This window comes from Jaculus jaculus, chromosome 9 (genome assembly GCF_020740685.1).
Source record: "Jaculus jaculus isolate mJacJac1 chromosome 9, mJacJac1.mat.Y.cur, whole genome shotgun sequence".
NCBI classification, from domain to species: Eukaryota; Metazoa; Chordata; class Mammalia; order Rodentia; family Dipodidae; genus Jaculus; species Jaculus jaculus.
In genome coordinates this window covers 43,785,730-43,800,815 of record NC_059110.1, presented here as the reverse complement: position 1 = coordinate 43,800,815, position 15,086 = coordinate 43,785,730, and the positions used below count along the sequence as shown (strand labels likewise).

The 15,086-nt window shown below is 41.2% G+C and overlaps 1 protein-coding gene across 5 annotated transcripts in view; it reads left to right on the top strand.

Moving 5' to 3' along the window:
• Nucleotides 1-2,305: 2,305 nt before the first annotated feature.
• The window catches only part of Clvs2 (clavesin 2), an 80,608-nt gene continuing 67,827 nt past the window's right edge, over nucleotides 2,306-15,086 (top strand). The window contains exons 1-2 of one of the 5 annotated variants that reach the window (XM_045159764.1): nucleotides 2,306-2,454; nucleotides 2,975-3,824. In XM_045159764.1, coding sequence (XP_045015699.1) covers nucleotides 3,436-3,824 — 389 coding nt within the window. In that variant the 5' untranslated portion in view covers nucleotides 2,306-2,454; nucleotides 2,975-3,435. Of the gene's footprint in view, nucleotides 3,825-8,862; nucleotides 8,954-9,316; nucleotides 9,397-15,086 lie in introns of those variants that run through there. The other 4 variants (XM_045159765.1, XM_004651230.2, XM_045159767.1 and 1 more) reach the window with 4 other exon arrangements.

The following is a 15,086-nucleotide window of genomic DNA, read 5'->3' as shown; positions in this document are numbered from 1 at the left end:
ACACTGATCCTTCAGCCTCAGCTTCTTCAGAGCTGGAATTTTAAGTGTGAGCCACCATATCCTGCTTTAAAACTTTTTTTTTTTTTTTCTTTTTGAGGGGCTGGGGAGATGACTTGTGTATAAATTTCTTGATGTATAAGTGTGAGTACCTGCGTTTGTTTCCCCAGACGCTATGTCAAAACCAGAACCCACAGCAGCCTTCTATAATCCCAGCATGAGATCCCCGCTAAGAGAGCAGAGTCTGAGAAAGAAGTTCCAAGATGGAAAGACAGCTGACTGATGAGCAGAGCAAGAAACAAGAACAGACTGCTTCCAAGTAGGTAGGAGGTGAGTACGGACCGCGAAAGCTGCACTGGGACCTAATCGCTGGGATGAGCCTCCAGACCAGACACAGTTTATGGGAGGAAGAAGAAATTTATTGTAGCTTACACATCCAGGGGAAGTTCCTTGAGGGCGGAAGAAGCTGGTCCTCCTTTCACAGATCCACGCAGAGAGTAAAGCAACCATCACCAGCACCACAAAACCAGCACACTCCAGGAACCCAGCTAACTCTCAAAGCACTGTGCATATCTTAGGCTGGAAATCAGATCTACACCCCAAAGCACCTCAGGGCTGGATCCTAGAATCCAACCATGGACTGGAAATTTAAAAAGCCTTAATAAAACTGAGTCTTTTGGGGGATAGCCATTCAAACTATCACATGCTTCCCCTGCCCTCCAATAGATATATAACCATGTAACATTGGAAATCATATTCAGTCCAACTTCTAAGGTCGCCATAGTCAAAAAAAGTCATTTTTAACATAGAAAGGCACAGAATAGTGATGTTCAGCTGCTGTGCATAACAAGGAGAGACTAGAACACTGCAAACTCAATCACCATTAAACTGACATCAAACATCTGCAACTCAAGTCCGATATCATTACCAGTGACCAGTGACCAGTGACAAGTCTGGATTTTTTCCTCAAGCTGGGCTAAGTACCAGATAGATGCTCAGCATGTGCGTGTTTATACACTTACTGATATTCATTGAGAATAATGACTGTTATGTGCTATTCTTTTTCTGGTTATTAAATTATTTTGTATTAATTTCATTAATAAAATCGTGGAGTTCTGCCATACAATTCTTTTTTCCTAACAACGTGGTCACCAGGAGAGAGAAAGAGAAAAAAAAAGATGTCATTTGAGGTTCTAAGAGTCATTAATGTGCAGCAACATTTTCTTATCTTTAAGACCACTTCCTATCTACACAGTGTAGAACAAAGTGCCTCCCACAGGAGAGGATAGCACAGAGGTAATTGTAGCTCAGGAACACAGCTGGAGAGGCAGTTTCAGGTATGGATACCAGTGCTTGGAAAGTGATAACATTTTTTTTTTTTTTTTTTTTTTTTGCTTAAACCATTTCCAGTCACCATAGGCTCAAGGACTTTTCATTTATGATGATTCCAGTATACAGAAGCATCAAAAGTGAAAGATCATAAAACTCAAGCAATAACCGGAAATACACTTTGTTATGAAATGCGAAATGAGTCGTGTTTGCTTTTTTAAACAACTGTTATTATTGTTGTTGTTATTGTTGGCAACTTTATTTAATCCTGGTTCTTATTTTCATCTTCCTTAATAGGAAGTTAGCAGAGATAGTTTAAGGTTAAAAAAAATTTAGGTAAGTTCCTCCACAGGCTTATTAAGTAATGCTAATGCTAGAAACCACTGTGGTCGTTGCATATCAAACATCTCTGTTTTCATCGAATGCAGAAGGTACGGCATGTTTTCCTCCTCCTGCCACATCCACCTCACCTATGGGATCTGGCAGAGGTTTGTGGTGTGGCGTGGTAGAGCGAGGGGCGGGCACCCGGGGTCCAGCACACAAAGGCCTAGGCGCGCGGACCAGGAGGAACTCCACTTGAGGCTGGGGATTTTGGATGCCTCTGAATTTGCAGCAGTACCCGGGCAGCGGGGCTCGGGGCGCGAGAGCAAGGTGCTCACGGGAGTCGAGTGCAGCCTCGGTCACCGGCTCGGGCTCCAAACAAGGAGTCGCAGCAGCGGGGGAGCAAGGAGCCTAGGCGGCCGCCCACCGCGCCCACCGCCCCGGGCGCACAAAGGCGGCGCCGCCCGCCCGCCCGCCCGCCCGCGCGGCCTGCTCCTTCCCCGCGGCGTTCGGGGCTCTCCTCCCTCCCCCGAGGCGAGCGCGGCCGGGCCAGGCGCGGACCTGGGATAGCCGAGGCCCTAGTTGGGCGGTCCCCAGCCTTCCCCTGGGCGGCGGCGGCTCCTCCCGGACGATGTGGCCGCGGCTGCTCACCAGCGAGTCCTCAGCCAGGGTCGCCGCCGCCGCCACCTGCCTTCCCCACTCGCTCCATCCCGCCGACCGGAGCTGATGCCACCGCCGTCGCCGAAGCCTGGCTGATGGATGCCGGGGACTGCCGCACCCTTAGCGGTCCTGCCTCCGGGTTTCCTGGTAGGAAGCGGCTGCTCTCTGCTTTTTGCTTTGGGGTTTAGAGGAATAGAGACATTTTTATTTCATTCTCTGCAACTCCCTGCACCCACCCCCATTTTTGACATGCACGTTCCCAGAGAGATAACCTCCCATCATCACCCTCATCCCCACCCCCGCAGCAAGTCCTTGAAATAAAGGGATAGAGGAGCAGAAGCTGGGGGTGGGGTGGGGAGCCTATGCTGGTGCCAGCTTTGCCAAACACCCTGCCGGCGCCCTATGAGATCACGGTGCATCCAAGAGGGGTGGAGGGAACGTGCGCTATCCGCAGAGTCTCCCCTAATTGGATCAGAATCATCTTAAGTAATTTCACACAGATACCTTTTAAAAATAACATCTTTTGAATAAGCAGAAGGAGAAATAAGCTCCTTTCCCTCCATCTTTCTCTCTTTCTTTCTGGCAAAGATGTTTTCTCCCGCCCTGGATCTCAGCGTGGAAGAGACACCTTATTATTAATCAGAATTCCCATCATTATCCTTGGCAGGCACATCCTTCAGCAGGGACCGCAGCACAGTCACAGCGCTGGGAGATGTGCGTGGGGCTTGTTTTTATTACATCTTGGAAGACAAGAGAAGAGGACAGTACCAAGATCAGAAGCACCCTTGCTAGGTGGGACTAAGGCGGTTTCATTTGGAAGGAAAGAGAGCACGAGGAAAATAAAGAAGGTCAAGAGTCAGGCTTGCAGGGCCCTCCAGAGGTCCCATTCTGTAAAGGAAAGAACTAATGCGGGTGTGGTTTCCAAGGGGCTCTGGGTAGAACTTCAGATCCTTCACAGTAAACCTGGGCGAAAGCTGGAGCAACAGGGTCCTTGATTGGACACGAAGAGCAATCATTTCCTGTAACGGAAAGGAAGCAGGCAGCACTGGGGGCCAGGGTGTGGTGTGGAGGTGGCCAGGGCCTGGTTTGCTGTGGGACAGTCAAGGAGGGCTTGAGTACAGCAGAACAATGACTCATTTACAAGCTGGTCTCTCTCCTGAAACCCTGGAGAAAGCTCGCCTGGAACTCAATGAGAATCCGGACACGCTGCACCAGGACATCCAGGAGGTGAGGGACATGGTCATCACTAGGCCGGACATTGGCTTTCTGCGCACTGATGATGCTTTCATTCTACGCTTCTTGCGGGCCCGTAAGTTTCATCACTTTGAGGCCTTCCGCCTCTTGGCCCAATACTTTGAGTACAGGCAGCAGAACCTGGATATGTTTAAGAGCTTCAAGGCCACTGACCCTGGCATCAAGCAGGCACTGAAGGATGGATTTCCTGGTGGCTTGGCCAATCTGGACCACTATGGCAGGAAGATTCTTGTCCTTTTTGCTGCCAACTGGGATCAAAGCAGGTAAATCCTAAATCCAGACTTGTCTTTACATTCTTCTGCCCTCCCATTTTCCAGAATTTACTCTGAGGTGTGTCATAAAGGTACTGTGTTAATCTTTTTGTTTATTTGGCTGGGAGAAAGGAGAAAATGCGATTAAGACATGAGTATTTGGTGGGCATCCTGAGCAGAAGGGAGGCATGTATTTTTAAGAACTTGTCCTTCATTGACAGCTTCTACTGCAGATCTAAGTTCTTCCTAACCTCATTTTTATGCCAATCTAAATCAACTGGCTTCTAAACAAAGCTTCCAAACTCTTCACTACTGAAATTAGTGTACTGATGTGGGTAAATGAGTAGAGGATGGACACGACTTCTACTTGTTTGTAAAGAGATTTGTAGAGTAGATTCACCGTCACCACCACTGCCATCATTATGCTCATCATGTTTTCCTTTAATGGTGATATTTTACCTTCTAGTGGCATACTGCTCAACAAAGAATGAGGTGTTTTATTCCTTGAGAACTTTCTTGCTTAGTGATGTGTGGATGAAAAGAGAATATGATGGGTGTCACTTCAGTGAGAAGGAAGAATTGTACCCTCTGTTGCTGAGCATGCCTAGCAACACTGGAAATAAAGGCTGACTGGCGTGCCACTTGTACACTTGTCACTAATCTGAAAAACATGTTTCCTGCCTGATGTGATTTTTACTCTTTTAGAAGGAAATGGAAAATTCTAAGACATATCAGCTGGTAGACTGATCTCAGCTGCTGTGTACTAGAGGGGAAATGGCACGCTCACCTCATCTACTGTGGGAAAGGCAGACAGGACCATTTGTGCTTCCTCACTCACCATCACTTTCTCAGGCTGAAAGACACAAGAAATTATCAAAAGGTCTTGGGTTTAGTGGCTTCAATTTATTACACAGTAAAAGATGGTTTCATGGGACTAAAAATGCTACCAAAGCTAAGAATCTTAAAAAGCTAGCTATGAAACACTAATATATTTTTTATTCTGTGTGACTGGTACCTTTGGATACATCTGTTTAGCTTAAACTATCTCTGGAGCAATTGTAAATGACTTTTGCCTTAACTGAGGGATCTTATAGATCTCATGAATTTTTACACAGGCTTCTGAAAGTCTTAGGATGTTAAACGGTAAATTAATGCCTTTATAGCTTTTGTCCTTTAATTGGCCATTACCCCTGCCAATCTAGGTTTAGAGCTATGTGATTTGTTTCTTTGTAAATATAAAAACAAACTACTACACAAATCACAGAGTTTAGAATGCTATAGAAAGAATTTTCCATTGAGACGGAATGGATCTCCTTTGCCCTGTCTAGATGTATGATCTTACTCTCCTTTTTCTCAGGTGGGAAACATCAGAAGGAAATGAAATTCACTGAATTGACCACAGGCTTTCTTTGAATGACATTTTTCCTTTAAGGGTATGGGTTCATTGTAGAGTAATGCAAACTAAGATTGTTAGTATCGAAACTAAAACATATTTATAAAAACTTAATATTGCATATGTCAGTTATACTGGAAGTTTATTTTGTGAGCTATAGTGATATATGAGCTGTGTATATTTTATGTTTATATATATCTTGCGGTCTACTAAAGAGTCAGATTTCACTCACACACACACACACACACACACACACACACACACGCACACACCAAATAATTTTAATTTCTTTTGTTAAGTGATTTAAATGAGTACATTTATAAGCATTGAGGTGGAAGTCACAGTTCTCATGCATGTAAGAAGGGGATAGTTTTGGTTATACTAAATCATGTTTTAGCTGTTTATTAAACATATTTATGTAAAAGACAGGTGACTAGTAAGTAAAATTTCTCTCTGGAAATTGATAATAGGAGATTTATAGATTGCTACTCTTTTAAGCCTGCAAAAAATTATAAATAATAATAAAATATTGTTCATTTAAATTTAAGAGTAGGAAGCCATGTCCTGTTAAATACCGTGTAAGAGCCTGTAAGCTAATAATGCAATTCTATTTCTATGGTTGGAAAAAAAATCAAGAACCTGTTGTACACAGGAGAAATTCAAAAGATTCATAGCTTGCCTACATTTCAGATATTTTCTCCTTTCATATTCTCAACAGAAAAGTTCCCTCCTTTTCCTTACTTACCACCCATCTCATACTACATGTACTGTCTGTCTGGGCCTAGTCAGTAAATGGCCCTATCCTCTTGACTCCCCCTGTAAACCTTTATCTCCAGGATATGCACCTATGGACTGAGTGTGGTGGCCTTTTCCTGAGGCAGAAAGACAGCTGCTTCTCTGACAGGCTCAGAGTCTTGTTTCAGTTTGGATCTCCTTCTTTCCTCGGGGCTTCAGGCACCTATCCTGTGAAATATCTTTTCTCTAAGATAAGTACACCATGTGCAGGTTTCTCATCCTAAACCCACCTAAACCCATTCCTGGTATGTGGCTCAGGTCTTCTCACATTTCCTTCTTCATCCTCCAAGTCCTAAATTGTCTGTTGGTGCAGAGACTGCATGTCTGAACTCAATTCTGATGATAAGCCTTGAGTTGAGTAACTATACTTTTATTTTGTTATGCACGTGTATGTGTGTGTGTGTGTGTGTGTGTGCATGCGTGTGTGTAGAGCATATGTGATATGTCTGTAGTATGTACGCATGTGTACACAGATGCATGTGCCCAGTGCACTTGCATGCAGAAAGACAGAGATCCCTTGGAATCCTTCCTCTTTCTGCTCATATGCCTGCTTCTTTGTGACAGAATCTCTCACCAAACCCAAATGGCAGTTTTAGGTTTTTGCCTTTTTTTCCCTTCTTTGTCAGCCAGCCTCAATGATTCTCTGGTCTCTGCAGACCTACATCCTCCTACATGCCAGGGCTAGAGTTTCATATGTGTGTGGCCATGCCCAGCTGTTTGTGTGGGTTCTGTGGAATAAAACTTGGCAGTCTCAGGCTTCAGACCCTTATGCTCGCATGGAAAGTGCTCTTAACCATTGAGCCATCTCCCTAGCCTTGAATAACTATTTTTTAAGTAGGGCTTTAAGGTGGGAAGTGTAGTATTACACAGGAAAATTCAAGATATGATGTAGAAGGAATCTCCCTTCCCCTACTTAAAAATATATCTAACTTCCTAAATAAAAAGGGAAAACAAGATTTTTTGAACTTTGAAAAGAATTACAAAGTCCCCTGAAAGAGTAAGTCTATATAATTCAAGCCATTATATTTACAGTAGTACTTGAACTAGACACTCAACAGGTACCTGAGTTGAAATAAAGTTACACAGTTTCAATAAAAAATGCTAAGTAGGAAGTTATCTATTGTGCACTTTCTCATATATTAAATAATCAGAAGGTTTCTCTGTGTTCCTCGGGACACTGAAAACAGTAAATAAATGTATGTGAGATGGCAGCTATAAATAAGAGTGACTGTTTCTCCTGCAATACTTGTGCAAGCTAGTTTGATGCTATTGTGAAGAACTGAATCATTAAAATTACCTACAAGATAAATCTATAAAATCTTAAAATATATGTAGAAAAACCTGAAATACTAAAATATCAACATGACATTGACTTTGGTGTGTATTCTTTTCAAAAGGAATAAAAGGCTCAGATGATCTGCTACATTGCACTTATCAGGCTGTACCTTGGCAACGTTGCATGCAGTTTCTTCTCGTTTCATGCAGGTCATCTGAAATCATTTCTGAGGACAGAAGTTAACACCACAACATCATGAACAGTTCTCTAGTCACACTGTACTGTCTTCCCCGTACCCCATATGCCACAGGCTGCATGCCTTTCTCAATTGTAGTGCTTTGCTTAGGATTCAGAAGCTGAATTTCAATCACTCCCCTGCTTGTCTGAAAGTGTAAGGATAGTCGTACAGGAAGCTAAGAGAGATAGCATGGCTTGTGAACGGAGGATTGTAATGAACGGATAGGGCCTTCTAATCCCAGATCCGAGAGCATGTATCTCAGAGGCTGAAATCCACTTATATGTAATTATCAGAGACTCTCTCGAGTGACATAGTATGGGAGTTAGCATGAAAGCTGTCAGCTTGCTACTACTATTTTATTTCTATATTGTACCACTGACTTATGAAGTTGTTCTTTACTGCTGCAAGCAACATTTAATAGGACTCTGGCCACTAGTCCAGATTAACAAAACAAAGGTAGAATTAAGATGCTCTCTCTTCCTGGAAATTCATAGAGCATTGAAAACCTCTCCTTATTGTTGGCTTGTCAAAATGATTGTTATGCTATTAAAGTTATGCAAGCATGAAAGTGGACTGGACATACATTTGTGTGATCCCTCTACTGGCCCTAAATTTTCTTTAAAAGTTATTCTTATGTATTGTTGTTGTGTGGGTTTTTCACAAAAACATGTAAATAGTCAGCTCTCCTGACTTCTGTTTGAATTATGATATTTCTATAATTTATGAACATTTAATTAAACTAGTACAATAGTAAAATGTACAAAACAAATGAAGACTGCGTTTGATTCCCCAGTACACATCTAAGCCAGATACACAAGGTGATGCATACATCTGGAGTTGGTTTGCATTGGATAGAGTCCCTGGGGCACCCGTTTTCTCCCTTCCTCTTTCTCATTCTCCAATAAATAAATAAAATATTTTAAAAAATCTTAATGGGATATTGTGATAAATTTCTTAAAAAATAGGGCAGTCTCTAAACTGGGACAGTTTTATAGCAGTTAATGAAATAGTCCTGAAATAACAGCAAAAACTGTAGAAACAACTATTAGTAGCATGTTCTTTGGGTCTGACTTGGGCTGTGTCTATGTTTAAGGTGTGCAACTTTAAACAATGGTAAGAGAAGTAAAAGATCTGAGATTACTACAGTGACCTGGAGACTTGACTCAACTATTTAAAAACACAGCTTAACACATTACATGAACAACTTTAACTGTACAGTCACAATTTGTCCTTAAGGAACACAAGCCAACAGTTACATTAACAATATTAACTGTACATTCACAACTTATTGTTAAAGGAATAAATTTCCTCCATTTTGGCAATAATTGAGATTTTTTTTTTCCTATGTTGTGTGGGTCATAATAAGCAGTGTTATGGACATGAGTAAAAAAAACAAAACTACAAAACTATTCCTGTATACTGGATCCTTATGATAGAAGGTAACAAGCTGAGCAGTTAACATTTCATTCAAAATGATTTAAAAAATAAACATGAGTCAAGTACTAACTATATATCTACAAAATTTTAAGTACTAGGGTAAACTAAGGTGAAATGGCATTTTCTTTGTAACATTAAGGGTAATACAGACTTTCTGGGATGAAAATGTGACAACCTAAAGAGGAGGCTCCTGTAGTGGTTTTGAATGTAATGTCCCCATAGCCACAGGTGTTTGTGATGACTAATACCCACTGAGCATCTGGAGGAGGTATGTAACTGGGGGAAGATCCGGAGTCCAGCCCAAAGGTGTGTGCAGAGGCAGCTTGAGCTCTGGCTATCGTTTCTTTGCAGTGGTTGCATGATGAAGAAAATCAGCTTCCCCAAGAAGCTAGAAACCTGAAATAAACCCCTTTCTCCCTGGCTGGGTGTCATCAGCAATAGAAAGGTAACTTCAACAGTTCCCAAATGTTTGATGAGGATACATTAGTGCTGGAAGTTTATGGTTCAAGGGCAGCTGTGAGTTACTGTTTGTGGAGGGAAACATTCCCATTTATTTAACTTGATTCAGCCTTATTGTTTACCTTTTTTTCTCCTTTTCCTTTACCTTTCTTTTCCTATTTATTTTTTCTTTCTCTCATTTATTTCCACTTCTATAGCTTGCTAAGTAGGAATTAATACTTCTTCTGGGATCATAAAACTATTAAGTGCTACTCACTTTTTATGGTACAGTTTCCTACTGAAACGAAGGGAAAGACAAGTATAATTATATCAATACCTAGTTATAATAGTTTAAAATATTTGTATGATTTCAAAAATCTTGATTAATATTAAGACTCTAGATAAAAAGGGGCAAAAAGGTAAGGTGAAAGAATAAATGTTTTTATGATAAAGACTTTACTACAAAGGCATTTGCTTAGGGGAATTGGCCCTGAAAAGTTGATTACCTGATGTGTTTGTGCCTTTCTAGCATGAATCTGTTTCATTTATTTTTGTTGTTGTAGCATGTAAACTACTTTGAATGACATTTGAATCTGCAGATATCTTATTTCTAGTGATTCTCCTATTCTCACAATTACATTCCCAAGCCCTGAAATCAAAGCAAGGCTGAGGAAGCTGATTGTAAGTTCTCAGGCCAGGCAGATGAAAACTTCAGAGTTTGTGTGTATTTTTCGTAGGGCTGGTACACTCAGCTGATTCCATCCTAATGCCTATGAGTACCTTTTTGCTTTTGCTTTACCAAAGCCAGTATGAGGTTGCAGATGCCTGGCACAATTCCACCAGGTTACATTGTCACTGTGATAGGTTACCCTCCGATACACATAGACCACTTAGACATGAAAACACCAATGAGCTGTTTGTCAAATTCTGTATGAGGTACTGAGATAGTTTGAGTGCATGTTCCCCAATAGATTCAGGAGTTTATTAAAGCTTTAGATCTCTAGCTGCCTGACTGGAGGAGGTGTCACTATGGGCAGATCCTAGTGTCTAGCCCTAAGGTGAGTTTGGTGGCAGTTCTGGAATTTAAGCCTAAAGATAGGTAGGGTGTCTGAGCCCTGTCTGGGCTTCCTGGAGTGCATTTGTGTATAGAGAAAATTGTATTTAGAGGGTTATATTATGAAGTTTCTAAGGGGAAAGAGAGACAGCAAAGAACTTTGTTATAAATGGGCTACAGGCATAATGGTTTGCTGCATTCTGCTGACTATGCACAGACAGTTTGATGAAAGTTAAATTTATAATGGACTGATTTACTTGGCTAAAGATATATTACTGAAAAATATAAGTTTTAAAGTTGGAAAACCACAATCAAGTTTAAAATTACTGGCACTGAGACTGGTTGCTGAAGCTGCTATTGTTAAGGAGATATTACCATGATTAAGGATAACCCAAATGCTTTACATTGAAACAATGGAAAGGATGCCTGAGGAAGGAATGAATGGTATAAATGCTACCTCTTTTTTTTAAAAAAACTTTTTTTTGTTTATTTTTGAGAGTGACAGAGAGAGAAAGAGGGAGGAGGGAGGGAGGGAGGGAGGGAGGGAGGGGGAGAGAGAGAGAGAGAGAGAGAGAGAGAGAGAGAGAGAGAGAGAGAGAGAGAGAAATGGGTGCACCAGGGCTTCCAGCCACTGCAAACAAACTCCAGATGCATGCACCCCCTTGTGCATCTGGCTAACATGGGTTCTGGGGAGTTGAGCCTTGAACTGGGGTTCTTAGGCTTCACAGGCAAACGCTTAACCACTAAGCCATCTCTCCAGCCCAATGTTACCTCTTTTGAAGGAAGGTGACTAAAAAGAAGGAACCCGCTCTTCAAAGTCACCTATGTTTGGTTCCTAAATTAAGAATATGGCTGTGTCCTGCACTCCTGGTATTGATTTTGGAAGTGTGAAAAATACAGAGTGGGTCATGAAATTCACAGTATTCCAGGAGCTGCTGCTGAGATGAGGCATATAGGCAGGGTGTGATGACCCTGAACGACCAATGGAGCCATTAAAAGATGGGCCACGGTTTGCATTGAGACCTAAAGACTGTTTTGGATGTACCAGGACTGTGCAAGGGCTACCATGGAGCACTGTTGGCTTGGGATGAAAGGTTTTCTTGTCTATTTAGCCCAGCAGAAGGGAGAAACTGGAAAATCTGGAGACTGTTGGTTGCTAGTTATGATATAAGACTTGAATTACAGATGTTGGATGCTTACTTGATGATGATTAAGTTTACATTGGCTCAGTCTCTCCTCGTTATGCCTTGTAGCAGTTGGAAATGATTACTTTGTGTCTTTATATGTTAAAAGTATATAAGTTGTTTTGATTTTATAGGACTCAGAATTAAAAGACAGTCTTAAATTTCAGATGAGACTTGGGACTTTGGAACTATTTTAAGTTGGTAAAACTATGGAGACCTGTAAAGTTAGACTAAATACAGTTTACAATGTGAGATGGTTATAAATTTATTGGGGCCAGTGATGGTATGTGATAATTTGAATGGATGTCCCCTAGTAGATTCAAGAGTTAATTAAAGCTTTAGATCTCTAGCTACCTAGCTGGAGGAGGTGTCATTGTGGGTGGATCCTAGGGTCTAGCCCTAAGGTGTGTCGGGGGGGGGGGTAGATCTGATGTTTCATCCTAAAGATAGGCAGTGTGTAAGCTCTCTGGGGTTCCTGGATGTGCTTGCTTATGGAACTGCTAGGGGTATTTCTCTCTGCATGGATCTGTGTAAAGGGGTTCAGTTTCTTATTCCACCATAATAGAACTTTCCCTGGATCTGTAAGCCAGGAATAACTTCCATTCCTCTTATGAACTGTGTCTGATTTGGAGGTTCATCCCAGCAACATAAAGCTGACTATGACAAGCACCAAGAGAATTGAAAATAACACTGACTCAAGTGAGGTCACAAAAACTTGGCTTCCTACCTTAACCTAGCCTCCTACCCCTGTCTCCTATGGTAGCTTTGGACAAACTTTAAATTCTTTGAGACTGTCATCCTCTGTAAAACAATAGGAACAAACTCTATGTAGAAATTTCACTATTATTTCAAGATTAACATAATACATTTGGAATTGCTTTTGAAATCTTAACTGTTATGCAGATAGAGGTATTGTTATTATTACCACCCAGTAATATGCAATTCATGGGTGGGTGCATTATGTTAGCACTAATGACACCCTGAGGCATTAGTAAAGGTAATTCTTCTCCTTTGTTTCTCCCCCAAGCACCTTTCCGAGAGAAAGTGCTTTAGACATTAGAGAATGTGGCTTAATGAAAACTGAGGGGTTGGGGCAGCCTTAGTGAAGGATTTAATAATAGCAATTGATTTATTTACAAAGGGAACTTGCTGGGTGCTGTGCTGCTCAACTACTGCTAGGATGTCAGAGTTTCCCTTCTAGAGTGAAAAGCTTGGAGAAGAGAAGGCTATGATCTGTTGCCATTTTACTTAATCTTTGTACTTCCTGTAAGCTGTGCTGAAGGAGGGGAGGCTGTGGGCCCTAGGAGAGAGGCACAGGCCAGGAAGTCATCAAAAATCGCATAGCCTGGGCTGGAGAGATGGCTTAGCAGTTAAGCGCTTGCCTGTGAATCCTAACGACCCCAGTTCGAGGCTCCATTCTCCAGGACCCACATTAGCTAGGTGCACAAGGGGCGAACGCATGTGGAGTTCGTTTGCAGTGGCTGGAGGCCCTGGCGTGCCCATTCTCTATCTCTCTCTCTCTATCACTCTCAAATAAATAAATAAAAATGAACAAAAATTTTTTAAAAATTGCGTAGGCTGCCCTGGAGAGATTGCTCAGTGGTTAGGGAGCTTGCTTGCAAAGCTGATGGCCTAGATTTCATTCCCCAGTACCCACATAAAGCCAGACACACAAAGTGGTACATAAGTCTTGAGTCCATTTGAAGTGGCAAGAGGCCCTGGTGTGCCCATTCTCTGCCTCTCTCTCTCCCTCCCTCTCTGTTTGCAGGTAAATCAAATATTTTTACAAAATTCATGGCCAGAGGTAGAAAAAGATGCTTTGCTGCCTAATCTTGTAAAAATATTTTTCAGAATTTCCTTCCTGCCATTAACTTTTTAAAAAATGTACTTTATTAAAAAAAAAAAAAAAAAAAAAAAAAAAAAAAAAAAAAGAGCAAGGAAGCTCCTGGCTACAGATTTCCCTCCACTCTGCAACGTTAATGGCAAAGATCTTGTCTGCTTCCCAGACAGTGCTTTCCCTTGCTTTTGGGGCAGTGCTAGAAGCCATCAGTGAATGCCAAATGATGACACTTAAAATCCATTGTATGGGGGAATGAAGTGTTTTATACCCTTGGAAAAAATGTAATCTTACAAATATTTTTGCAGATGAGTGTGTTCAGGGTACACTACTGAGCACCAAGGACAGAAAGTAAGTTTATATGCAGTGACCTTAGGACAAATAAGAATGCAGTACAGTACAGAGTTTCAGAATGGAAAAGAGTACCAAGGTCTCCAACAGGAGTGAGACTTACACACAGCAGGGCATGCTAGAGGTGAGAAAGACAGATAAAAGTGAAGAACTTATGAAAAATGAAAATGGAGTAATGTCCTCAGTAGATTGAAGGGAAGGAAGAGTGGAGAACAGTTTCTGCTTGTTGGGGAATGGATGTGTAACAAAACCGTGATGAGCCTCTGCATGGTCTGCAAGGTAAGAGATATATTAAGGCAATGGTAGAGGTTTAGAAGAGCTGTGGGTGAACAATGTTACATGCAGGTTATATGACGAAAAAAATCTCACAAAAGGGTATAGAGAAGATGCTTGGAGAAGAATAGGGTGAGAAAGACAAAGAGATAGATGTGTCTGAAAGTATGAAAGTATAACTTTAGTGGAAAGAAATAATTGGGTACCAAGGATTTTAAAAATTAAAGAGAAAAATAGTTGGGACTTGGTGAATAAATGGAATGAAACTTTCAATAGTTATTCTTCATTAGTTAGTGAAGGCAACCCCAGAGAGGAAATTGGTTTGGAAGGTGCTAGAATTAGTTACCTTAAGGTGAAATATCTTGGGTAACAAGGGTGGCTCAGGTGTTGGTTTTTACATTGTAACTGGGAATATGAGGATGTTGCCCAGGCTCTGGGCCCACATGTGAGTCATTTGCAAATATCTTGGCCCAAGAGACATGGGTTTGATTCAGAAACTCTGAAATGCTACATGAGGAGAACAAGAGACAAAAGTCTATTTCTACATCAGGGACACTGGAGGAAAGAGTGGAACAAAGGATGGAAACTAGTGGTTAAAAAGTGGGAGGAGAAAATGTTCAATATAACATTGCAGAAGCAAATATAATAGAGAATTTCCATAGCATTGATTATAGTACATATACCTGTTGGTCCAATTACATGCCAAGTACTACTAAGAGCTTTACATACTGTTTTATGCTATTTTTAATCTTCACAAAAAGTCTCTGAAGTTAAGAATATGTACTTGAAATGTATATAAACAGGTATAGAATATGTAAAAGTAGAAAGAAGAAAAGTCATGTAATTGCAAAAATGATAGAAGTTAACATTTAAAGTGTTTACTGTGTGTCAGGTATAGGGCTAAGCCTTTTATATTCTGTTCTACGAGTTCAGTATTACATATGACTTTTAAATATGAAATAGAAGCTTAGCACTATTCAGCAACTTCATCAAGATGT